Genomic DNA, 27,184 nt, shown 5'->3' on the forward strand with positions numbered 1-27,184 from the left:
ACTGGGCCTGTTGACCACACCGCCTGGCCCGGTGGTCTACTGGGCCTGTTGACCACACCGCCTGGTCCGGTGGTCTACTGGGCCTGTTGACCACACCGCCTGGCCCGGTGGTCTACTTAGCCTTGGTTTTCTCCTCGTAGGTTCCGGCGTTCTTGTAGGAGCCGACGTATCCCGTCTCCTCCACCAGCTCCTCCCGCCCGCCCTTACCCCTCCCCTTCCCGCTCTCGTCGAAGCGCTCTTTGTGGGAGCCTGTGTACTTGGTGGTGTCCGTCAGTCTGTCCACTGCGGCTGTCTTCGCCATTTTCTGTAGGGGAGGGGGACGGGGGAAGGCAGTAGCAGAAACCATGTTGTCATGTTGGTGTGCTAAACCATTACAGTTTTGTTTGTTTTTTAATGGTAAACTGCTACTGTAGGTTCTCTTGACAAACTGAGGAAATTCCCGCTGTCCTCCAGCGTTGGGATCACAACAGTTCTGAAGGTTCTAGAATCTGAATGTTATATACAGGAGGAAACAGCTGGAGGTGGATAGGTAGAACCCTAAAGAAGGTCCCTTGGTTCTGAAGGTTCTAGAATCTGAATGTTATACACAGGAGGAAACAGCTGGAGGTAGATAGGTAGAACCTAAAGAAGGTCCCTTGGTTCTGAAGGTTCTAGAATCTGAATGTTATACACAGGAGGAAACAGCTGGAGGTGGATAGGTAGAACCCTAAAGAAGGTCCCTTGGTTCTGAAGGTTCTAGAATCTGAATGTTATACACAGGAGGAAACAGCTGGAGGTGGATAGGTAGAACCCTAAAGAAGGTCCCTTTGTTCTGAAGGTTCTAGAATCTGAATGTTATACACAGGAGGAAACAGCAGGAGCTGGATATGTAGAACCCTAAAGAAGGTCCCTTGGTTCTGAAGGTTGTAGAATCTGAATGTTATACACAGGAGGAAACAGCTGGAGGTGGATAGGTAGAACCCTAAAGAAGGTCCCTTGGTTCTGAAGGTTCTAGAATCTGAATGTTATACACAGGAGGAAAAAGCTGGAGGTAGATAGGTAGAACCCTAAAGAAGGTCCCTTGGTTCTGAAGGTTCTAGAATCTGAATGTTATACACAGGAGGAAACAGCTGGAGGTGGATAGGTAGAACCCTAAACAAGGTCCCTTGGTTCTGAAGGTCCCTAGAATCTGATTGTTATACACAGGATGAAACAGCTGGAGGTGGATAGGTAGAACCCTAAAGAAGGTCCCTTTGTTCTGAAGGTTCTAGAATCTGAATGTTATACACAGGAGGAAACAGCAGGAGCTGGATATGTAGAACCCTAAAGAAGGTCCCTTGGTTCTGAAGGTTGTAGAATCTGAATGTTATACACAGGAGGAAACAGCTGGAGGTGGATAGGTAGAACCCTAAAGAAGGTCCCTTGGTTCTGAAGGTTCTAGAATCTGAATGTTATACACAGGAGGAAACAGCTGGAGGTGGATAGGTAGAACCCTAAAGAAGGTCCCTTGGTTCTGAAGATTCTAGAATCTGAATGTTATACACAGGAGGAAACAGCTGGAGGTGGATAGGTAGAACCCTAAAGAAGGTCCCTTGGTTCTGAAGGTTCTAGAATCTGAATGTTATACACAGGAGGAAACAGCTGGAGGTGGATAGGTAGAACCCTAAAGAAGGTCCCTTGGTTCTGAAGGTTCTAGAATCTGAATGTTATACACAGGAGGAAACAGCTGGAGGTGGATAGGTAGAACCCTAAACAAGGTCCCTTGGTTCTGAAGGTCCCTAGAATCTGATTGTTATACACAGGATGAAACAGCTGGAGGTGGATAGGTAGAACCCTAAAGAAGGTCCCTTTTTTCTGAAGGTTCTAGAATCTGAATGTTATACACAGGAGGAAACAGCTGGAGGTGGATAGGTAGAACCCTAAAGAAGGTCCCTTGGTTCTGAAGGTTCTAGAATCTGAATGTTATACACAGGAGGAAACAGCTGGAGGTGGATAGGTAGAACCCTAAAGTGGTCCCTTGGTTCTGAAGGTTCTAGAATCTGAATGTTATACATAGGATGAAACAGCTGGAGGTAGATAGGTAGAACCCTAAAGAAGGTCCCTTGGTTCTGAAGGTTCTAGAATCTGAATGTTATACACAGGAGGAAACAGCTGGAGGTGGATAGGTAGAACCCTAAAGAAGGTCCCTTGGTTCTGAAGGTTCTAGAATCTGAATGTTATACACAGGAGGAAACAGCTGGAGGTGGATAGGTAGAACCCTAAAGAAGGTCCCTTGGTTCTGAAGGTTCTAGAATCTGAATGTTATACACAGGAGGAAACAGCTGGAGGTAGATAGGTAGAACCCTAAAGAAGGTCCCTTGGTTCTGAAGGTTCTAGAATCTGAATGTTATACACAGGAGGAAACAGCTGGAGGTGGATAGGTAGAACCCTAAAGAAGGTCCCTTGGTTCTGAAGGTTCTAGAATCTGAATGTTTACACAGGAGGAAACAGCTGGAGGTAGATAGGTAGAACCCTAAAGAAGGGATTATTTTAACTCAATTATAATTACTTAAGTCAAAAAACCAACAGCGACTCTTATATAAAGAGGTTGAACTCAGATTCAATTCACGGCATGACAACAGCCAGCCAGTGTTAACAAATAATTGTGTTTGGAGAAAAAAAGAACCTTAGGTAACACTAACACACACACACAGACACACACACACGACACACACACACACGACACACACACACGACACACAGACACACCTCACCGATGAAGCCAATCTCTTATAATGGATATGATGTCATGAATGTGAGTTGGCTCAGAGCGAGCCAGAGCACTGAGACGGTTTGGAGAGCTGAGTACATTCACTCAGGCACGTCTAAACAACCTCCTTGACTTCAGAACGACGTGATAAACACCGTACCGTCCTCCTCCACAACTGTCCTATCTACCCTCAAGTGACAGCAGACAGGCCTTATCCCCATATTCATTTATGTACTTAATCTTACCACACACTTGAAGCTGGGTTTAGAACAAGACAGTGTTTATTTAGCTGGATAACATGTCAATAATTAAAGTTGATTAGTTGTGGTAGTAGGAGTAGTGGTAGTAGTAGTAGTGGTAGTAGTAGTAGTAGTAGTAGTATAGTAGTAGTAGTAGTAATAGTAGTAGTATAGTAGTAGTAGTAGTATAGTAGTAGTAGTGGTAGTGGTAGTAGTATATTAGTGACAGTAGTATAGTATTAGTATAGTAGTAGTAGTAACAGAAGCAGTAGTATAGTAGTATAGTAGTAGTAGTAGTAGTAGTAGTAGTAGTAGTAGTAGTGGTATAGTAGTAGTAGTAACAGAAGTAGTAGTATAGTAGTAGTAGTAGTATAGTAGTATAGTAGTAGTATAGTAATATAGTAGTAGTAGTATAGTAGTAGTAGTAGTAGTAGTGGTGGTAGTAGTAGTAGTAGTAGTAGTAGAGGTATAGTGTAGTAGCCGCAGTAGTAGTAGTATAGTAATAGTAGTACCATTAGTAGTAGTAGTAGTAGTAGTAGTAGTAGTATAGTAGCAGTAATAGTAGTGTAGTAGTAGTGGTAGTAGTAGTAGTAGTATTATCAGTAGTAGCAGCAGTTGCAATGTAGTAGTGTAGTAGTAGTAGTAGTAGTAGTACCGGGAGTAGTAGTAGTAGTGTAGTAGTTATAGTAGTAGTAATAGTAGTAGTAGTAGTATAGTAGCAGTAGTAGTAATAATAGTAGTAGTACCAGTAGTGGTGTAGTAGTAGTAGTAGTAGTATAGTAGTAGTAGTAGTATAGTAGTAGTAGTAGTATAGTAGTAGTAGTAGTAGTAGTTGTAGTAGTAGTATAGTAGTAGTAGTAGTAGTAGTAGTAGTAGTATAGTACCAGTAGTAGTTGTAGTAGTAGTATAGTAGCAGTAGTAGTATAGTAGTAGTAGTAGTAGTATAGTACCAGTAGTATAGTAGTAGTAGTAGTAGTAGTATAGTAGCAGTAGTAGTAATAGTAGTACCAGTAGTAGTAGTATAGTAGTAGTAGTAGTAGTAGTATAGTAGTAGTAGTAGTAACAGTGGTAGCAGCAGTAGCAGTATAGAAGTAGTAGTAGTAGCAGCATGGTAATAGTAGTACTAGTAGTATATTAGTAGTAGAAGTAGTAGCAGTAGTAGTAGTAGTATAGCAGTAGTATATTAGTAGAGTAGTAGTAGTATAGTAGTAGTATATTAGTAGTAGTAGTAGTAGTATTTTAGTAGTAGTGGTGTATTTGTAGTAGTATATTAGTAGTGGTAGTAGTGTATTTGTAGTAGTATATTATTATTATTGTAAGTAGTAGTTGTAGTGTAGTAGTAGTACAGTGGTACTATATTAGTAGTATAGTAGTAGTATATTAGTAGTGGTAGTGTATTTGTAGTAGTATATTCATAGTATAGCAGTAGTAGCAGTAGTAGTGTAGTCGTAGTAGTATATTAGTAGTAGTAGTATATTAGTAGTAGTAGTAGTGTATTTGTAGTAGTATATTATTTATTGTTATTATTATTATTATTAGTAGTAGTAGTATAAGAGCGTCTGCTAAATGACTTAAATGTAATGTAAATGTAGTATATTAGAGGTAGTAGTAGTATATTAGTAGTGGTAGTAGTATAGTAGTATACTAGTAGTAGTATATTAGTAGTAGTAGTATAGTAGTATATTAGTAGTAGTAGTATAGTAGTATACCAGTAGTAGTAGTATACTAGTAGTTGTAGTAGCATTAGTAGTAGTATACCAGTAGTAGTAGTATGCAGTAGTAGTGTATCTGTCATACCGTGACTCCTACGTTGGTGGGCTCCTTGCCCTCTATCAGCTTGTAGACAGACGTTAGGGCCTCCTCTTTGCTCTGACCTTTAAACCTCTTCGGGGCCAGCTCCTCCAGGGCTCTCTGGAATTCCTCGTAGGTGATCACCCGGGACGTCTTCGCTCTGCAACAGCAGAAAACAACAGTCGTTCCACAACACTGTTCTGAAGTGGATTTATAATCTACTACTGTCAGAAAACAACAGTCGTTCCACAACACTGTCCTGAAGTGGATTTATAATCTACTACTGTCAGAAAACAACAGTCGTTCCACAACACTGTTCTGAAGTGGATTTATAATCTACTACTGTCAGAAAACAACAGTCGTTCCACAACACCGTTCTGAAGTGAATTTATAATCTACTACTGTCAGAAAACAACAGTCGTTCCACAACACTGTTCTGAAGTGGATTTATAATCTACTACTGTCAGAAAACAACAGTCGTTCCACAACACTGTTCTGAAGTGGATTTATAATCTACTACTGTCAGAAAACAACAGTCGTTCCACAACACCGTTCTGAAGTGGATTTATAATCTACTACTGTCAGAAAACAACAGTCGTTCCACAACACCGTTCTGAAGTGGATTTATAATCTACTACTGTCAGAAAACAACAGTCGTTCCACAACACTGTTCTGAAGTGGATTTATAATCTACTACTGTCAGAAAACAACAGTCGTTCCACAACACTGTTCTGAAGTGGATTTATAATCTACTACTGTCAGAAAACAACAGTCGTTCCACAACACTGTTCTGAAGTGGATTTATAATCTACTACTGTCAGAAAACAACAGTCGTTCCACAACACTGTTCTGAAGTGGATTTATAATCTACTACTGTCAGAAAACAACAGTCGTTCCACAACACCGTTCTGAAGTGGATTTATAATCTACTACTGTCAGAAAACAACAGTCGTTCCACAACACTGTTCTGAAGTGGATTTATAATCTACTACTGTCAGAAAACAACAGTCGTTCCACAACACTGTTCTGAAGTGGATTTATAATCTACTACTGTCAGAAAACAACAGTCGTTCCACAACACTGTTCTGAAGTGGATTTATAATCTACTACTGTCAGAAAACAACAGTCGTTCCACAACACCGTTCTGAAGTGGATTTATAATCTACTACTGTCAGAAAACAACAGCCGTTCCACAACACTGTTCTGAAGTGGATTTATAATCTACTACTGTCAGAAAACAACAGTCGTTCCACAACACTGTTCTGAAGTGGATTTACTCAAGTATTATCAGAACTAGTATAAGTATATAATAATAATAGTCGGCCAATTGCAACCAACATTGGCTACTATTTTATCGCCAGCTGATCTCTCTTAAACAATTGACAAATTCATTTTATATGGCCCAGTGCCCCGGGTGGGTGGAGATTACCCTTAAGGACCAATGGAATGGTCTAAAAATTGGCAAACTCCACCAAACCGGGGCACTGGGCCATACAAAACAAACTTGCCCATGCTTTAAGAGAGACCAGTTGAGGATAATCGAGCGGCTAATGTTGGTTGCAATTGGCCCATAAATAATAATCATCATCATCGTAATAGATGAATGTATTACAATGATAATTATGTTGTAGTCGGTTGTTATTAAAACTCACTTGACTTTCGTGAAGACGATATCCACGTCAGTGCCGGTGACATTCTTCCCGTCGATGATCTTGCAGTCCTTACACAGTTTAGCCCAGTTCTTCCCGTTCATCTCCTTCCCTGTCGCCTTGGTGTCTCCGTGGATCGCAAACTTCTTAAAGGAGTTCATCAGCTGCTCCAGGTCTGTGCTCTCCGCCATCTTGAAGAATATCTACAAAATAAGACAACATGGGTCTTAGCCATTATACATATTTGTCTGACACTAAAGCAGGTTTAAAAGCAGGTGTATTTAAAGCTGCCTGATTACAAAACAGGACAACAAGACTCATCACTGTGTTCTAATACCCATACTCACATACTGTATACTACATACTTAATGAGTATATACAATTAGTACATTTTAGTATACTGTAAACGAACAGTATCGTTCCAGTTGAGCATACTTACAAAAAATAAAAACAATTATAGAGCTTCGCCTGTCCAACCGGAAGTTGATGCTGTTGCTATGCAACGTCTTGCAGCGTATTAGCATAACAAATGACCAGCTCGACGTTTTACGATTTCCGGGGTGTGTTCGTAAATTCATTCTGGGGTGTGTTCGTAAATTCATTCTGGGGTGTGTTTGTAAATTCATCCTGGGGTGTGTTTGTAAATTCATTCTGGGGTGTGTTAATAATAAATTCATTCCGGGGTGTGTTCGTAAATTCATTCCGGGGTGTGTTCCGTAGAATTCATTCTGGGATGTGTTCGTAAATTCATTCCGGGATGTGTTCGTAAATTCATTCCGGGTGTTCGTGTTTCGTAAATTCATTCCGGGATGTGTTCGTAAATTCATTCCGGGGTGTGTTCGTAAATTCATTCCGGGGTGTGTTCGTAAATTCATTCCGGGGTGTGTTCGTAAATTCATTCCGGGGTGTGTTCGTAAATTCATTCCGGGGTGTGTTCGTAAATTCATTCCAGGATGTGTTCGTAAATTCATTCCGGGGTGTGTTCGTAAATTCATTATGGGGTGTGTTCGTAAATTCATTCCGGGGTGTGTTCGTAAATTCATTCCGGGGTGTGTTCGTAAATTCATTCCGGGGTGTGTTCGTAAATTCATTCCGGGGTGTGTTCGTAAATTCATTCCGGGGTGTGTTCGTAAATTCATTCCGGGGTGTGTTCGTAAATTCATTCCGGGGTGTTCGTTCATTCTGGGGTGTGTTCGTAATTCATTCCGGGTGTTAAGTAAATTCATTCCGTGTGTTGTAAATTCATTCCGGGGTCTGTTCGTAAATTCATTCCGGGGTGTGTTCGTAAATTCATTCTGGGGTGTGTTTGTAAATTCATTCTGGGGTGTGTTTGTAAATTCATTCCGGGATGTGTTCGTAAATTCATTCTGGGTGTGTGTTCGTAAATTCATTCTGGGATGTGTTCGTAAATTCATTCTGGGATGTGTTCGTAAATTCATTCTGGGGTGTGTTCGTAAATTCATTCCGGGATGTGTTCGTAAATTCATTCTGGGGTGTGTTCGTAAATTCATTCCGGGATGTGTTCGTAAATTCATTCTGGGGTGTCAGAGCACTTCATTCCGGGCCTTCCCGTTGTCAAATTGTCCGTCCGTATATTTCGGAGCGTTCAGAGGGCCCTGCTCTGGCCAAGGAGTAGGGTTCAACGGCAGTAAAGCAACCAAGCTAACTGGCTAACGTTGGCTAGCTACTTTAAAAAAAAATCCATTTTTAAATTTTTTATTTCACTCATTTTATTGATAGTGGAAAACAGTAATCTTACAGGATAAAAATGTCATCTGAAATCTTGGACGTCTCCCACAGCATCTCTTGATATCGGTCATCCTTTCTTGTTCTTAGCTACATTGGCGGTTGGAATGGATGTTGCCTAGCGACTTCCAAACACCTCACTCTGACCATGATACTCTCCCTAGCAGAGCTGCTCAGCCTGTTTTCATGTTATCCACAGACTTAGTGACTGTAATTGTGTTCCTGGCAACAATTTTATCTATCTTCTTTTTTATTTTATTTTGGACGACGTTTAATGACACTGGCCAAAACTTATTGAAACGCACAACGACTATACCACCTAGCTAAGAATGATGTGAATCATCAAGTCAATAACCGTTGGGTAATTAGATCAGCAGATCGTTAATATACTGCCTGGCAAGTTTGATCTATTAGTAGCCAACGTTAGGTAACTAGCTAACATACCGGTACATACTGCTGTAATGTTATGCAGTTCGTAAGGACAGCGTAGATAATAAGTTGTCAGCCAACATAACGTGGTACAAAACGTATTTTAAAAGTTATTACTATATTACATTGTGTAACAGTTTAACTTTAGACCATCCCCTCGCCCATACCCGGGCGCGAACCAGGGACCCTCTGCACACATCAACAACAGTCACCCACGAAGCATCGTTACCCATCGCTCCACAAAAGCCGCGGCCCTTGAAGTAGTGGTTCCCATTGCTCTGCAAGGTCTCAGAGCAAGTGACGTCACCGATTGAAATGCCACTAGCGCGCACCGCTAACTAGCTAGCCGTTTCACATCCGTTACAATTGCTCAATTTAAAAAAAATAAAAAATTGTCAGAATTAGTTCAAACTTATTTGAAAAGTTATTACTTTATTACAATTGTATTTTTTTGTCAGAATTAGTTAAAGCAATGAAGTTGTCTCCGCTCTCCTCGGCTGTATATTTTCTCAAATCTGAAAACGTAGTGAAGCATACACACATTTTCTGAAGAAATTGCATTATGGGTCCTTAAAAGCACGGATATGGTGTCCACTGCGTGTATACTTCGTATTTTGGCGTATAAACTATATCCATACTATGACCAATGAGCATACTACATACTCTATTCACCTCACAGATACGGTTAGTGGGGTTAGTATGAGTATTGGCACAGCTTTTAGACTTTCTATAATGGATGTTGCATAGTATTGTATTAATTTGAATGGCATATGACATGCATACTTGATCCCGTGGTAAATACCTTGTCAACGACTAAAGAACATGTCAAAGTCGACTGATTTATGGTGTTAGTTTTGTACTACTAATAGTGTCTGTCTCATGCTCCAGATGAACCCCCGGGACTTTAAAATGAATATCACATGTCCTCTAACTCGAGTCTATTTGACCCCTCAGACCTTCCCCTTCAGGGATCTGGGTTCACACAATCTGTTGAAAGGATTCCTTTTTTTAAAGAGAGGAGAGAGAGAGAACAGCATGTGTCTACAGAACCCACCCAGGAGAGAACAGCATGTGTCTAACAGAACCCACCCAGGAGAGAACAGCATGTGTCTACAGAACCCACCCAGGAGAGAACAGCATGTGTCTACAGAACCCACCCAGGAGAGAACAGCATGTGTCTAACAGAACCCACCCAGGAGAGAAGAGCATGTGTCTACAGAACCCACCCAGGAGAGAACAGCATGTGTCTAACAGAACCCACCCAGGAGAGAACAGCATGTGTCTACAGAACCCACCCAGGAGAGAACAGCATGTGTCTAACAGAACCCACCCAGGAGAGAACAGCATGTGTCTACAGAACCCACCCAGGAGAGAACAGCATGTGTCTACAGAACCCACCCAGGAGGGAACAGCATGTGTCTGCAGAACCCCTCCAGGAGAGAACATCATGTGTCTACAGAACCCCTCCAGGAGGGAACAGCATGTGTCTACAGAACCCCTCCAGGAGAGAACATCATGTGTCTACAGAACCCCTCCAGGAGAGAACATCATGTGTCTACAGAACCCCTCCAGGAGAGAACAGCATGTGTCTACAGAACCCACCCAGGAGAGAACAGCATGTGTCTGCAGAACCCCTCCAGGAGAGAACAGCATGTGTCTACAGAACCCCTCCAGGAGAGAACATCATGTGTCTACAGAACCCCTCCAGGAGAGAACAGCATGTGTCTACAGAACCCACCCAGGAGGGAACAGCATGTGTCTACAGAATCCACCCAGGAGAGAACAGCATGTGTCTACAGAATCCACCCAGGAGAGAACAGCATGTGTCTACAGAACCCACCCAGGAGAGAACAACATGTGTCTGCAGAACCCCTCCAGGAGAGAACAGCATGTGTCTACAGAACCCCTCCAGGAGAGAACAGCATGTGTCTACAGAACCCACCCAGGAGAGAACAACATGTGTCTGCAGAACCCCTCCAGGAGAGAACAGCATGTGTCTACAGAACCCCTCCAGGAGAGAACAGCATGTGTCTACAGAGCCCACCCAGGAGAGAACAGCATGTGTCTAACAGAACCCACCCAGGAGAGAACAGCATGTGTCTACAGAGCCCACCCAGGAGAGAACAGCATGTGTCTACAGAACCCCTCCATGAGAGAACATCATGTGTCTACAGAACCCACCCAGGAGAGAACAGCATGTGTCTACAGAACCCACCCAGGAGAGAACAGCATGTGTCTACAGAACCCCTCCATGAGAGAACAGCATGTGTCTACAAAACCCACCCAGGAGAGAACAGCATGTGTCTGCAGAACCCCTCCAGGAGAGAACAGCATGTGTCTACAGAACCCCTCCATGAGAGAACAGCATGTGTCTACAAAACCCACCCAGGAGAGAACATCATGTGTCTACAGAACCCCTCCAGGAGAGAACAGCATGTGTCTACAGAACCCCTCCAGGAGAGAACAGCATGTGTCTACAGAGCCCACCCAGGAGAGAACAGCATGTGTCTAACAGAACCCCTCCAGGAGAGAACATCATGTGTCTACAGAACCCACCCAGGAGAGAACAGCATGTGTCTACAGAACCCCTCCAGGAGAGAACATCATGTGTCTACAGAAACCCTCCAGGAGAGAACAGCATGTGTCTACAGAACCCCTCCAGGAGAGAACAGCATGTGTCTACAGAACCCCTCCATGAGAGAACATCATGTGTCTACAGAGCCCACCCAGGAGAGAACAGCATGTGTCTACAGAACCCCTCCAGGAGAGAACATCATGTGTCTACAGAACCCACCCAGGAGAGAACAGCATGTGTCTAACAGAACCCCTCCAGGAGAGAACATCATGTGTCTACAGAACCCACCCAGGAGAGAACAGCATGTGTCTACAGAACCCCTCCAGGAGAGAACATCATGTGTCTACAGAAACCCTCCAGGAGAGAACAGCATGTGTCTACAGAACCCCTCCAGGAGAGAACATCATGTGTCTACCAAACCCCTCCAGGAGAGAACATCATGTGTCTAACAGAACCCACCCAGGAGGGAACAGCATGTGTCTACAGAACCCCTCCAGGAGAGAACATCATGTGTCTACAGAACCCCTCCAGGAGAGAATATCATGTGTCTAACAGAACCCACCCAGGAGAGAACAGCATGTGTCTACAGAGCCCACCCAGGAGAGAACATCATGTGTCTACAGAACCCCTCCAGGAGAGAACATCATGTGTCTACAGAACCCCTCCAGGAGAGAACATCATGTGTCTACAGAACCCCTCCAGGAGAGAACAGCATGTGTCTACAGAACCCCTCCAGGAGGGAACAGCATGTGTCTACAGAACCCCTCCAGGAGAGAACATCATGTGTCTACAGAACCCACCCAGGAGAGAACAGCATGTGTCTACAGAACCCCTCCAGGAGAGAACATCATGTGTCTACAGAAACCCTCCAGGAGAGAACAGCATGTGTCTACAGAACCCCTCCAGGAGAGAACAGCATGTGTCTACAGAACCCCTCCATGAGAGAACATCATGTGTCTACAGAGCCCACCCAGGAGAGAACAGCATGTGTCTACAGAACCCCTCCAGGAGAGAACATCATGTGTCTACAGAACCCACCCAGGAGAGAACAGCATGTGTCTAACAGAACCCCTCCAGGAGAGAACATCATGTGTCTACAGAACCCACCCAGGAGAGAACAGCATGTGTCTACAGAACCCCTCCAGGAGAGAACATCATGTGTCTACAGAAACCCTCCAGGAGAGAACAGCATGTGTCTACAGAACCCCTCCAGGAGAGAACAGCATGTGTCTACAGAACCCCTCCATGAGAGAACATCATGTGTCTACAGAACCCCCCCAGGAGAGAACAGCATGTGTCTACAGAACCCCTCCAGGAGAGAACATCATGTGTCTACAGAACCCCTCCAGGAGAGAACAGCATGTGTCTACAGAACCCCTCCAGGAGAGAACAGCATGTGTCTACAGAACCCCTCCAAGAGAGAACATCATGTGTCTACAGAACCCACCCAGGAGAGAACAGCATGTGTCTAGAGAACCCCTCCAGGAGAGAACATCATGTGTCTACAGAACCCCTCCAGGAGAGAACAGCATGTGTCTACAGAACCCCTCCAGGAGAGAACATCATGTGTCTACAGAACCACTCCAGGAGAGAACATAGTGTGTCTACAGAACCCACCCAGGAGAGAACATCATGTGTCTACAGAACCCCTCCAGGAGAGGACAGCATGTGTCTAACAGAACCCCTCCAGGAGAGAACAGCATGTGTCTAACAGAACCCCTCCAGGAGAGAACATCATGTGTCTACAGAACCCCTCCAGGAGAGAACATCATGTGTCTACAGAACCCACCCAGGAGAGAACAGCATGTGTCTAGAGAACCCCTCCAGGAGAGAACATCATGTGTCGACAGAACCCCTCCAGGAGAGAACAGCATGTGTCTACAGAACCCCTCCAGGAGAGAACATCATGTGTCTACCAAACCCCTCCAGGAGAGAACATCATGTGTCTAACAGAACCCACCCAGGAGAGAACAGCATGTGTCTACAGAACCCCTCCAGGAGAGAACAGCATGTGTCTACAGAACCCCTCCAGGAGAGAACATCATGTGTCTATAGAACCCCTCCAGGAGAGAACATCATGTGTCTAACAGAACCCACCCAGGAGAGAACAGCATGTGTCTACAGAACCCACCCAGGAGAGAACATCATGTGTCTACAGAACCCCTCCAGGAGAGAACATCATGGGTCTACAGAACCCACCCAGGAGAGAACAGCATGTGTCTAACAGAACCCCTCCAGGAGAGAACATCATGTGTCTACAGAACCCACCCAGGAGAGAACATCATGTGTCTACAGAACCCACCCAGGAGAGAACAGCATGTGTCTACAGAACCCACCCAGGAGAGAACAGCATGTGTCTACAGAACCCACCCAGGAGAGAACAGCATGTGTCTACAGAACCCACCCAGGAGAGAACATCATGTGTCTACAGAGCCCACCCAGGAGAGAACATCATGTGTCTACAGAACCCCTCCAGGAGAGAACATCATGTGTCTACAGAACCCCTCCAGGAGGGAACATCATGTGTCTACAGAACCCCTCCAGGAGAGAACAGCATGTGTCTACAGAACCCCTCCAGGAGGGAACAGCATGTGTCTACAGAACCCCTCCAGGAGAGAACAGCATGTGTCTACAGAACCCCTCCAGGAGAGAACATCATTTGTCTACAGAACCCACCCAGGAGAGAACAGCATGTGTCTACAGAACCCACCCAGGAGAGAACAGCATGTGTCTACAGAACCCCTCCAGGAGGGAACAGCATGTGTCTACAGAACCCCTCCAGGAGAGAACATCATGTGTCTACAGAACCCCTCCAGGAGAGAATATCATGTGTCTAACAGAACCCACCCAGGAGAGAACAGCATGTGTCTACAGAGCCCACCCAGGAGAGAACATCATGTGTCTACAGAACCCCTCCAGGAGAGAACATCATGTGTCTACAGAACCCCTCCAGGAGAGAACATCATGTGTCTACAGAACCCCTCCAGGAGAGAACAGCATGTGTCTACAGAACCCCTCCAGGAGGGAACAGCATGTGTCTACAGAACCCCTCCAGGAGAGAACATCATGTGTCTACAGAACCCCTCCAGGAGAGAACAGCATGTGTCTACAGAACCCCTCCAGGAGAGAACATCATGTGTCTACAGAACCCCTCCAGGAGAGAACATCATGTGTCTACAGAACCCACCCAGGAGAGAACATCATGTGTCTACAGAACCCACCCAGGAGAGAACATCATGTGTCTACAGAACCCACCCAGGAGAGAACATCATGTGTCTACAGAACCCCTCCAGGAGAGAACAGCATGTGTCTACAGAACCCCTCCAGGAGAGAACATCATGTGTCTACAGAACCCCTCCAGGAGAGAACAGCATGTGTCTACAGAACCCACCCAGGAGAGGACATCATGTGTCTACAGAACCCCTCCAGGAGAGAACATCATGTGTCTAACAGAACCCCTCCAGGAGAGAACATCATGTGTCTACAGAACCCCTCCAGGAGGGAACAGCATGTGTCTACAGAACCCCTCCAGGAGAGAACATCATGTGTCTACAGAACCCCTCCAGGAGAGAATATCATGTGTCTAACAGAACCCACCCAGGAGAGAACAGCATGTGTCTACAGAACCCACCCAGGAGAGAACATCATGTGTCTACAGAGCCCACCCAGGAGAGAACATCATGTGTCTACAGAACCCCTCCAGGAGAGAACATCATGTGTCTACAGAACCCCTCCAGGAGAGAACATCATGTGTCTACAGAACCCCTCCAGGAGAGAACAGCATGTGTCTACAGAACCCCTCCAGGAGGGAACAGCATGTGTCTACAGAACCCACCCAGGAGAGAACAGCATGTGTCAACAGAACCCCTCCAGGAGAGAACATCATGTGTCTACAGAACCCCTCCAGGAGAGAACATCATGTGTCTACAGAACCCACCCAGGAGAGAACATCATGTGTCTACAGAACCCACCCAGGAGAGAACATCATGTGTCTACAGAACCCCTCCAGGAGAGAACAGCATGTGTCTACAGAACCCCTCCAGGAGAGAACATCATGTGTCTACAGAACCCCTCCAGGAGAGAACAGCATGTGTCTACAGAACCCCTCCAGGAGAGGACATCATATGTCTAACAGAACCCACCCAGGAGAGAACAGCATGTGTCTACAGAACCCACCCAGGAGAGAACATCATGTGTCTACAGAACCCACCCAGGAGAGAACATCATGTGTCTACAGAACCCCTCCAGGAGAGAACAGCATGTGTCTACAGAACCCCTCCAGGAGAGAACATCATGTGTCTACAGAACCCCTCCAGGAGAGAACAGCATGTGTCTACAGAACCCCTCCAGGAGGGAACAGCATGTGTCTACAGAACCCACCCAGGAGAGAACAGCATGTGTCAACAGAATTCCTCCAGGAGGGAACAGCATGTGTCTACAGAACCCCTCCAGGAGAGAACATCATGTGTCTACAGAACCCCTCCAGGAGAGAACATCATGTGTCTACAGAACCCACCCAGGAGAGAACATCATGTGTCTACAGAACCCACCCAGGAGAGAACATCATGTGTCTACAGAACCCCTCCAGGAGAGAACAGCATGTGTCTACAGAACCCCTCCAGGAGAGAACATCATGTGTCTACAGAACCCCTCCAGGAGAGAACAGCATGTGTCTACAGAACCCCTCCAGGAGAGGACATCATATGTCTAACAGAACCCACCCAGGAGAGAACAGCATGTGTCTACAGAACCCACCCAGGAGAGAACATCATGTGTCTACAGAACCCACCCAGGAGAGAACATCATGTGTCTACAGAACCCCTCCAGGAGAGAACAGCATGTGTCTACAGAACCCCTCCAGGAGAGAACATCATGTGTCTACAGAACCCCTCCAGGAGAGAACAGCATGTGTCTACAGAACCCACCCAGGAGAGGACATCATGTGTCTACAGAACCCCTCCAGGAGAGAACATCATGTGTCTAACAGAACCCATCCGGGAGAGAACATCATGTGTCTACAGAACCCCTCCAGGAGGGAACAGCATGTGTCTACAGAACCCCTCCAGGAGAGAACATCATGTGTCTACAGAACCCCTCCAGGAGAGAATATCATGTGTCTAACAGAACCCACCCAGGAGAGAACAGCATGTGTCTACAGAACCCACCCAGGAGAGAACATCATGTGTCTACAGAGCCCACCCAGGAGAGAACATCATGTGTCTACAGAACCCTCCAGGAGAGAACATCATGTGTCTACAGAACCCCTCCAGGAGAGAACATCATGTGTCTACAGAACCCCTCCAGGAGAGAACAGCATGTGTCTACAGAACCCCTCCAGGAGGGAACAGCATGTGTCTACAGAACCCACCCAGGAGAGAACAGCATGTGTCAACAGAACCCCTCCAGGAGAGAACATCATGTGTCTACAGAACCCTCCAGGAGAGAACATCATGTGTCTACAGAACCCACCCAGGAGAGAACATCATGTGTCTACAGAACCCACCCAGGAGAGAACATCATGTGTCTACAGAACCCCTCCAGGAGAGAACAGCATGTGTCTACAGAACCCCTCCAGGAGAGAACATCATGTGTCTACAGAACCCCTCCAGGAGAGAACAGCATGTGTCTACAGAACCCCTCCAGGAGAGGACATCATATGTCTAACAGAACCCACCCAGGAGAGAACAGCATGTGTCTACAGAACCCACCCAGGAGAGAACAGCATGTGTCTACAGAACCCCTCCAGGAGAGAACATCATGTGTCTACAGAACCCCTCCAGGAGAGAACAGCATGTGTCTACAGAACCCCTCCAGGAGAGGACATCATATGTCTAACAGAACCCACCCAGGAGAGAACAGCATGTGTCTACAGAACCCACCCAGGAGAGAACATCATGTGTCTACAGAACCCACCCAGGAGAGAACATCATGTGTCTACAGAACCCCTCCTGGAGAGAACAGCATGTGTCTACAGAACCCCTCCAGGAGAGAACATCATGTGTCTACAGAACCCCTCCAGGAGAGAACAGCATGTGTCTACAGAACCCACCCAGGAGAGGACATCATGTGTCTACAGAACCCCTCCAGGAGAGAACATCATGTGTCTAACAGAACCCCTCCAGGAGAGAACATCATGTGTCTACAGAACCCCTCCAGGAGAGAACATCATGTGTCTACAGAACCCACCCAGGAGAGAACATCATGTGTCTACAGAACCCCTCCAGTAGAGAACATCATGTGTCTACAGAACCCCCCCAGGAGAGAACATCATGCGTCTACAGAACCCCCCCCAGGAGAGAACATCATGTGTCTACAGAACCCCTCCCAGGAGAGAACATCATGTGTCTACAGAACCCCTCCAGGAGAGAACATCATGTGTCTACAGAACCCCCCCAGGAGAGAACATCATGTGTCTACAGAACCCACCCAGGAGAGAACATCATGTGTCTACAGAACCCCCTCCAGGAGAGAACATCATGTGTCTACAGAACCCACCCAGGAGAGGACATCATGTGTCTAACAGAACCCCTACAGGAGAGAACAGCATGTGTCTACAGAACCCCTCCATGAGAGAACATCATGTGTCTACAGAACCCACCCAGGATAGAACATCATGTGTCTACAGAACCCACCCAGGAGAGAACAGCATGTGTCTACAGAACCCCTCCAGGAGAGAACATCATGTGTCTAACAGAACCCACCCAGAACCCACCCAGGAGAGAACATCATGTGTCTACAGAACCCACCCAGGAGAGAACATCATGTGTCTACAGAACCCACCCAGGAGAGAACATCATGTGTCTACAGAACCCCTCCAGGAGAGAACAGCATGTGTCTACAGAACCCCTCCAGGAGAGAACATCATGTGTCTAACAGAACCCACCCAGAACCCACCCAGGAGAGAACATCATGTGTCTACAGAACCCACCCAGGATAGAACATCATGTGTCTACAGAACCCCTCCAGGAGAGAACATCATGTGTCTACAGAACCCACCCAGGAGAGAACATCATGTGTCTACAGAACCTACCCAGAACCCACCCAGGAGAGAACATCATGTGTCTACAGAACCCACCCAGAACCCACCCAGGAGAGAACATCATGTGTCTACAGAACCCACCCAGGAGAGAACATCTTGTGTCTACAGAACCCACCCAGGAGAGAACATCATGTGTCTACAGAACCCCTCCAGGAGAGAACATCATGTGTCTACAGAACCCACCCAGGAGAGAACATCATGTGTCTACAGAACCCACCCAGCAGCCCTTCACAGTCCTAGAACTCCAGTCTTGACGGTTCACATCTTTAACACAGCTAATGAATAGGAATCCGTGTTCTGCTAGCTAGCTAGCCGTGGCTAACATTAGTGTCGTCATGACAAGGGTCACGAGGGGAGCTCTACAATATTACGCTTTGCGAGAACGCTTAGAAGGAGGTCATGTTGAAAAGTAATCTTTACTTGGACTTTTCTTAAATGTAGTTTTGTAATGGACTTTTAAACATGCAGACAATAAGACAATTGCCAATGGGGTAACCAAGGTAACCACGGGTTGTTGTCCCACAGCCTTACAGGGGTCCAATAGGATGACGGGAGGCCTCCTCTCTCTGGGGACAGAAGGACAGTTCTCTCTCTCTCTCTCTCTGGGGACAGAATGACAATTCTCTCTTTCTGGGGACATAAGGACAGTTCTCTATCTCTCTCTCTCTGGGGACAGAATGACATTTCTCTCTTTCTGGGGACAGAAGGACAGTTCTCTATCTCTCTCTCTCTCTGTTATGTAGTGCTCTGTAGTTATGTAGTGCTCTGTAGTTTATGTAGTGTTCTGTAGTGCTCTGTAGTTATGTAGTGATCTATAGTTATGTAGTGTTCTGTAGTGCACTGTAGTTATGTAGTGATCTATAGTGCTCTGTAGTTATGTAGTGCTCTGTAGTGCTCTGTAGTTATGTAGTGCTCTGTAGTGCTCTGTAGTTATGTAGTGCTCTGTAGTTATGTAGTGCTCTGTAGTTATGTAGTGTTCTGTAGTGCTCTGTAGTTATGTAGTGATCTATAGTGCTCTGTAGTTATGTAGTGCTCTGTAGTTATGTAGTGCTCTGTAGTTATGTAGTGATCTATAGTGCTCTGTAGTTATGTAGTGCTCTGTAGTGCTCTGTAGTTATGTAGTGCTCTGTAGTGCTCTGTAGTTATGTAGTGCTCTGTAGTTATGTAGTGATCTATAGTGCTCTGTAGTTATGTAGTGCTCTGTAGTGCTCTGTAGTTATGTAGTGCTCTGTAGTGCACTGTAGTTATGTAGTGATCTATAGTGCTCTGTAGTTATGTAGTGCTCTGTAGTGCTCTGTAGTTATGTAGTGCTCTGTAGTTATGTAGTGCTCTGTAGTTATGTAGTGCTCTGTAGTTATGTAGTGTTCTGTAGTGCTCTGTAGTTATGTAGTGATCTATAGTGCTCTGTAGTTATGTAGTGTTCTGTAGTGCTCTGTAGTTATGTAGTGATCTATAGTGCTCTGTAGTTATGTAGTGCTCTGTAGTTATGTAGTGCTCTGTAGTTATGTAGTGATCTATAGTGCTCTGTAGTTATGTAGTGCTCTGTAGTTATGTAGTGCTCTGTAGTTATGTAGTGCTCTGTAGTGCTCTATAGTTATGTAGTGCTCCGTTGTGCTCTATAGTTATGTAGTGCTCTGTTGCGCTCTGCCAGTTGTTATGAGACTAGCGAAGTTGATATTCGATAGTAGATGTGGTTTAGAGTGAACAGCCAGTCAGCAGGGACCAGATGAGGAGGTGTAGCTGAAACAGTGGGTGGGCTTGGAGAGAAGTCAGCTCTCTCTCTACCAGCTGCTTCCACTCTAGAAAACGTCCTCCACGAGGCCATTCGTTTAGCAGCAAATCACAATACATACAGATCAAATCACATATTACAAACCGCAGGATCAAGCTAGCAAAGGACAGCAAGCGAGTAGCACGGTAAAGTGCCTGTGTTTTTACCAGACGGCCATGACCCAGAGGGATTTACAGGAGCTATTGGAGTTAAGTGCCTTGCTTATGGGCACATTGGCAGATTCTTCACCTAGTCGGCTCTGGGATTTGAACCAGTGACCTTTCGGTTACTTGCCCAACCGGTTTTAACCTCTAGGCTGCGTGTGCGTGTGATATTGCAGACATGACTCTCTTGGTTTGCGCTGCCTAGCAATAACAATAATAATAGTGTGTGTAATAAACTGTTCTTGTGTATGAGGTGCTGTGTGGGTGGGGGGGGGGGCCAGGGAACAGCTCAGGCCAGGGACAGACAGACAGACAGACAGACAGACAGCCTTGCATCCTACAGACAGACAGACAGGCAGACAGACAGACAGACAGACAGCATTGCATCCTGCAGCTCGGGACAGACAGACAGACAGACAATGATCTGTCTGTCTGTCTGTCTGTCTGTCTGTCTGACAGAGCATTGCATCCTACAGCCAGAGAGTAGAAAGAACACATTGAGAGAGAGACAGTATGTCCCAAATGGAACCCTATTCCCTGTAATGTATAGTGCACTACCATAGGGTCCTGTTCAAAAAGGTGGTGCACTATACAGGCAATAGGGAACCAGTTGGGATGCAAGCACCCAGATTCCACCTCTGCTGTCTGGCACAGAGGACAAGTCCCCAGCGATTTGAACGTTGAGAGAACCTCTCCGCTGGTCCGTTAGACTCAGTCCCTATGGAGAACTAGAGACACCACTGGGACCAGGTACTGACCTCTCCGCTGGTCCGTTAGACTCAGTCCCTATGGAGAACTAGAGACACCACTGGGACCAGGTACTGACCTCTCCGCTGGTCCGTTAGACTCAGTCCCTATGGAGAACTAGAGACACCACTGGGACCAAGTACTGCATCACTCCAGGTACTGTTGGCTACAACGCATCACAAGGTTTCAGGTGGTCAATTTTGACATTTCATTCAAATCCCATTCAATTGGGGCGGCAGGGTAGCCTAGTGGTTATTGCGTTGGGCCGGTAACCGTAAAGGTTGTCGGATCGAATCCCCGAGCTGACAAGGTACAAATCTGTCGTTCCAATTCATCCCAAAGGTGTTCGATGGGGTTGAGGTCAGGGCTCTGTGCATGCCAGTCAAGTTTCACACCGATCCCAAAAAACGACCTCATTTTGTGCACGGGGGCATTGTCATGCTGACACAGGAAAGGTCCTTCCCCAAACTGTTGCCACAAACTCGGAAGCACAGAATTGTCTAGAATGTAATTTTATGTTGTTGGGTTTAGATTTCCCTTCACTGGAACGAAGGGGCCCGAACCATGACAAACAGACCCAAACCAGCATTCCTCCTCCACCAAACTTTACAGTTGGCACTATACTTAGGGGCAGGTAGCGTTCTCCTGGCATCTGCCAACCCCAGATTAGTCTGTCAGACTGCCAGATGGTGAAGCGTGATTCATCCCTCCAGAGAACGCGTTTCCACCGCTCCAGAGTCCAATGGCAGCGAGCTTTACACCCCTCCAGCCGACGCTTGGCGTTGCGGATGGGGATCTGAGGCTTGTGAAACCCATTTCATGAGGCTCCCGACGAACAGTTATTGTGCTGACGTTTACTTCCAGAGGCAGTTTGGAACTCGGTAGTGAGTGTTGTAACCGGGAACAACCGCACTTCAGCACTCTGCGATCCCGTTCTGGTGGCCTACCACTTCGAGGCCGAGCCGTTGTTGCTCCTAGACGTTTCCACTTCACAATAACAGCACTTACAGTTGACCGGAGGCAGCTCTAGCAGGGCAGAAACCTGACCAACTGAGTTGTCTATGGAGACTGCATGGGCTGTGTGCTTGATTTTATCCACCTGACAGCAACGGGTGAGGCTGAAACAGGGGCGTCAGGGTAGCCTAGTGGTTAGAGCGTTGGACTAGTAACTGGAAGGTTGCGAGTTCAAACCCCCGAGCTGACAAGGTACAAATCTGTCGTTCTGCCCCTGAACAGGCAGTTAACCCACTGTTCCCAGGCCGTCATTGAAAAAACAGACACGAATCCACTAATTTGAAGGGGTGTCCACATACTTTTAGTGTACAGTATATGTCATAGCAAGTTTACATCTATGTCTGTGGTGCAGTCTGGTCACACACACACCCGCGCACACATGCACACACACACCCGTGCACACACACACGTGCACACGCAGACACACACATGCAGACACACACACACACAATATCATTCTGTGGTGCAGTCCGGTCACACACACACATACACACCTGCGCACACACACGCACGCAGACACACACCCACACACGCGCTCGCACACATGTGCACATGCAGACACACACACAATATCATTCTGTGGTGCAGTCCGGTCACACACACACATACACACACGCACGCAGAAACACACGCGCTCGCACACATGCGCACATGCAGACACACACACAATATCATTCTGTGGTGCAGTCCGGTCACACACACACATACGCACGCAGACACACACCCACGCACGCGCTCGCACACATGTGCACACGCAGACACACACACAATATCATTCTGTGGTGCAGTCCGGTCACACACAATATCATTCTGTGGTGCAGTCCGGTCACACACACACAATATCATTCTGTGGTGCAGTCCGGTCACACGCACGCAGACACACACGCGCTCGCACACATGCGCACATGCAGACACACACACAATATCATTCTGTGGTGCAGTCCGGTCACACACAATATCATTCTGTGGTGCAGTCCGGTCACACACACACAATATCATTCTGTGGTGCAGTCCGGTCACACACACACAATATCATTCTGTGGTGCAGTCCGGTCACACACAATATCATTCTGTGGTGCAGTCCGGTCACACACACACAATATCATTCTGTGGTGCGGTCCGGTCACACACAATATCATTCTGTGGTGCAGTCCGGTCACACACACACAATATCATTCTGTGGTGCAGTCCGGTCACACACACACAATATCATTCTGTGGTGCAGTCCGGTCACACACACACAATATCATTCTGTGGTGCAGTCCGGTCACACACACACAACATCATTCTGTGGTGCAGTCCGGTCACACACACACAATATCATTCTGTGGTGCAGTCCGGTCTGGTTGTCTCGCTGCAGGTATTCTAGGTATAGACCGCAGTCTGAGCACCAGACACGAGCCAAGCATCGTGTTAGTGGTAGTGTGGACAGCAACACACCCTGCTGCCAGTAGTGCACTACATAGGGGGGGAAAGGGTGTCATTTGTGATGCCGTGTGTTTTTATTCTGTTTATGTTCTGCTTGGCTGTCCGTGTTCTGCTAAAGATGTCTGGTTGGTTCTGGTTGGCTCTGGTTGGGTCTGGTTGGGTCGGGTTGGTTCTGGTTGGTTCTGGTTGGGTCTGGTTGGGCCTGGTTGGTTCTGGTTGGGTCTGGTTGGTTCTGGTTGGGTCTGGTTGGTTCTGGTTGGGTCTGGTTGGTTCTGGTTGGGTCTGGTTGGGTCTGGTTGGTTCTGGCGTTCATCGTCCCTCAGCGTATAACGCCTGTCTGCAGTGCTGTTGGAAACGGACCCGTGTATAGTTCTACAGTAGCAGCATCCTAATGTGACACGCGGCAACATAATAACAACGGGTTATATGATCACTTACAGTTATATCCAATGGAGATGTTTTCATCCCAAAGGGATTTACAGTAAGGGCAGTGAGTCTGTTCATCCCAAAGTGATTTACAGTAAGGGCAGTGAGTCTGTTCATCCCAAAGTGATTTACATTAAGGACATTGAGTCTGTTCATCCAAAGTGATTTACAGTAAGGGCAGTGAGTCTGTTCATCCCAAAGTGATTTACAGTAAGGGCAGTGAGTCTGTTCATCCCAAGTGATTTACAGTAAGGCCAGTGAGTCCTTTGATCCAACAGGATTTACAGTAAGGACAGTGAGTCTGTTCATCCCAAAGTGATTTACATTAAGGACAGTGAGTCTGTTCATCCAAAGTGATTTACAGTAAGGACAGTGAGTTCTGTCATCCAAAGTGATTTACAGTAAGGACAGTGAGTTCTTTCATCCAAATTGATTTACAGTAAGGACAGTTAGTATGTTCATCCAAAGTAATTTACAGTAAGGACAGTGAGTTCTTTCATCCAAATTGATTTACAGTAAGGACAGTTAGTTCTGTTCATCAAAAGTGATTTACAGTAAGGACAGTGAGTCTGCTCATCTAAAGTGATTTACAGTAAGGATAGTCAGTCTGCTCATCTAAAGTGATTTACAGTAAGGACAGTGAGTATTCTCATCTAAAGTGATTTATAGCAAGGATAGTGAGTTTGTTCATCTAAAGGGATTTACAGTAAGGACAGTGAGTTCTTTCATCCAAGTGATTTACAGTAAGGATTGTCAGTCTGCTCATCGACAGTGATTTACCCCCTGTATATAGCCTCCACATTGACTCTGTACCGGTTACCCCTGTATATAGCCTCCACATTGACTCTGTACCGTAACACCCTGTATATAGCCTCCACATTGACTCTGTACCGTAATACTCTGTATATAGCCTCCACATTGCCTCTGTACTGTAATACCCTGTATATAGCCTCCACATTGTTATTTTATGGTGTTAAATTTTTTTATTTTGTTTAATTAGCACATTTTTAATTACTTACTTTTTAAAATTCTGCATTGTTGTCGTAAGTAAGCATTTCACGGTAAGGTCTACACCTGTTGTATTATTCGGCGCATGTGACAAATAAAATTTGATTTGGACAGCAAAAATATTCTAATTACGATGCAGATAATACATTTTATTTAACTGAACATTTTTATCCAAAGCCATATTGCTGGGAATGTTCTAAATAGTGTTCGCTTGACTTGAGCAAAATTGTCCAAAAGTATAATTTTCTAATCTGTTTCTACAATGTCAACCATTTAGTTTTGTTCTAAACAGTGTTTCTACAATGTCAAACTAGTTTGTTTTTTTTTGTTCTAAACTTACAGTATGTCGTCAAGTTCTTTTCCCCTCAACTCTCGACTGAAATATTTGAGAGGAAAGAACAGTGACGTTACCTGGTGTATATTATGTTAGGAGAGAGAGGAGCCGTGAGTAATATACACACACACACGTGTTGTTGTTGTTATTCACACAGCCAAGCTGACCAGACACAGGGATTCACTAAGCATTCAGGAACCACTGTACAAACCCTAGAGTCACCTCAATTACAGTTACAATCACCCCCCCCCCCCCAATTTATTTTTAATTTTTAAATACGACACGGTACAGTAATACATTACAATTACAAAATCAGCAGGTCAGAAATTAGACCATGTTTGGTATTTCACTAATATCAATTTCTCCTCTCTTTGTTTTGTTAATATTAATGAATGTGTCACACCAAAGCAACGCCACAGGAACATAACATGGTATCTTAGCAACACAACAAGCCGCTCCACCCATTCGCTAAGAGTCGCAGATGTAGGAGGATTGTAACAGGAACGGCATTGTTGAGCAGTAAAAAAACCAAAAAAAAAACCCAAGCTGTGTTGATAATACATTGCTAATGTTAGGATTGTTGTGCATATAGCCTACAGGGATCTAGCATACAGACACACACACACACACACACACACACACACACACACACACACACACACACACACACACACACACACACACACACACACACACACACACACACACACACACACACACACACACACACACACACACACACACACACACACACACACACACACACAGGTAATCTACAGCCTACAGTACAGTTACAGTAGTTACCCACTAACCCAGCAGTAGTAGTAACAGTAGCAGTAGCAGAGCCCCAGATCTCCCAGAGCCTTCCGAGCCTCAGAGCCCCCAGATCTGCAGGAGCCCCAGATCCCCCCGAGCCTCAGATCCCCCCGAGCCTCAGAGCCCCCAGATCTGCAGGAGCCCCAGATCCCCCCGAGCCTCAGATCCCCCCGAGCCTCAGAGCCCCCAGATCTGCAGGAGCCCCAGATCCCCCCGAGCCTCAGAGCCTCCAGATCTGCAGGAGCCCCAGATCCCCCCGAGCCTCAGATCCCCCGAGCCTCAGAGCCCCCCGAGCCTCAGAGCCCCCAGATCTGCAGGAGCCCCAGATCCCCCCGAGCCTCAGAGCCCCCAGATCTGCAGGAGCCCCAGATCTCCCAGATCCCTCAGAGCCCCCAGATCTGCAGGAGCCCCCAGATCCCTCAGAGCCCCCAGATCTGCAGGAGCCCCCAGATCCCTCAGAGCCCCCAGATCTGCAGGAGCCCCAGATCCCCCAGAGCTAGAAAGCAACACTGAACTGCAGCAGCTCTTACCTCTGGCTAATGTCAAGTCCCTTCTGCCTCTCTCGCTGTCCTGCACTGCCTCTCCTTGCCTCACCTCAAACGCCAACCCATACACTCAAATGAGCTTTAAAGGCTGCTGAGAATTTGTTATCATCTGTTTATCCCTGTCTCCATAGAGACATCCTGTTCAACATCAAGGGAGGGCAATAAAAGAGAGAGAGAGAGAGAGAGAGAGAGAGGGGGAGAGAAAGAGAAACTAAGGGAGGGAGAGAGAGGAAGAGGGAGTGACCATGGTCCTTTAGAGGGACTGGGGTTGGCTGAGGAGAAGCTGGGGTAGGCTGAGGAGAGACTGGGGTAGGCTGAGGAGAGACTGGGGTAGGCTGAGGAGAGACTGGGGTAGGCTGAGGAGAGGCTGAGGAGAGACTGGGGTAGGCTGAGGAGAGACTGGGGTAGGCTGAGGGAGAGACTGGGGTAGGCTGAGGAGAGACTGGGGTAGGCTGAGGAGAGGGAGGCTGAGGAGAGACTGGGGTAGGCTGAGGAGAGACTGAGGAGAGACTGGGGTAGGCTGAGGAGAGACTGGGGTAGGCTGAGGGAGAGACTGGGGTAGGCTGAGGACAGACTGGGGTAGGCTGAGGACAGACTGGGGTAGGCTGAGGAGAGACTGGGGTAGGCTGAGGAGAGACTGGGGTAGGCTGAGGAGAGACTGGGGTAGGCTGAGGAGAGACTGGGGTAGGCTGAGGAGAGACTGGGGTAGGCTGAGGAGAGACTGGGGTAGGCTGA

The 27,184-nt window shown here is 46.5% G+C and overlaps 1 protein-coding gene across 1 annotated transcript; it reads right to left on the reverse strand.

Annotated features, from left to right (window-relative positions):
- LOC135553305 (tubulin polymerization-promoting protein family member 3-like) lies at positions 1–26,586 on the reverse strand. Its single transcript, XM_064985473.1, has 4 exons — positions 26,435–26,586; positions 6,411–6,610; positions 4,765–4,918; positions 1–304 (listed from the first exon to the last, which is right to left on the reverse strand). Exons 2-4 carry the CDS (start codon positions 6,596–6,598, stop codon positions 113–115), a joined length of 534 nt encoding a protein of 177 aa, XP_064841545.1. The 5' UTR covers positions 6,599–6,610; positions 26,435–26,586; the 3' UTR covers positions 1–112.
- Positions 26,587–27,184: the final 598 nt, after the last annotated feature.

This window comes from Oncorhynchus masou, chromosome 2 (assembly GCF_036934945.1).
Source record: "Oncorhynchus masou masou isolate Uvic2021 chromosome 2, UVic_Omas_1.1, whole genome shotgun sequence".
NCBI lineage: Eukaryota > Metazoa > Chordata > Actinopteri > Salmoniformes > Salmonidae > Oncorhynchus > Oncorhynchus masou.

Excerpts from the sequence above, each read along its gene's own strand:
- LOC135553305 (XM_064985473.1), bottom strand. The coding sequence starts at position 6,598 with ATGGCGGAGAGCACAGACCTGGAGCAGCTGATGAACTCCTTTAAGAAG. Across the intron at positions 4,919-6,410 it reads ATCGTCTTCACGAAAGTCAA|AGCGAAGACGTCCCGGGTGA; the intron begins GTGAGTTTTAAT and ends CTGCTGTTGCAG. Across the intron at positions 305-4,764 it reads CCACCAACGTAGGAGTCACG|AAAATGGCGAAGACAGCCGC; the intron begins GTATGACAGATA and ends CCTCCCCTACAG.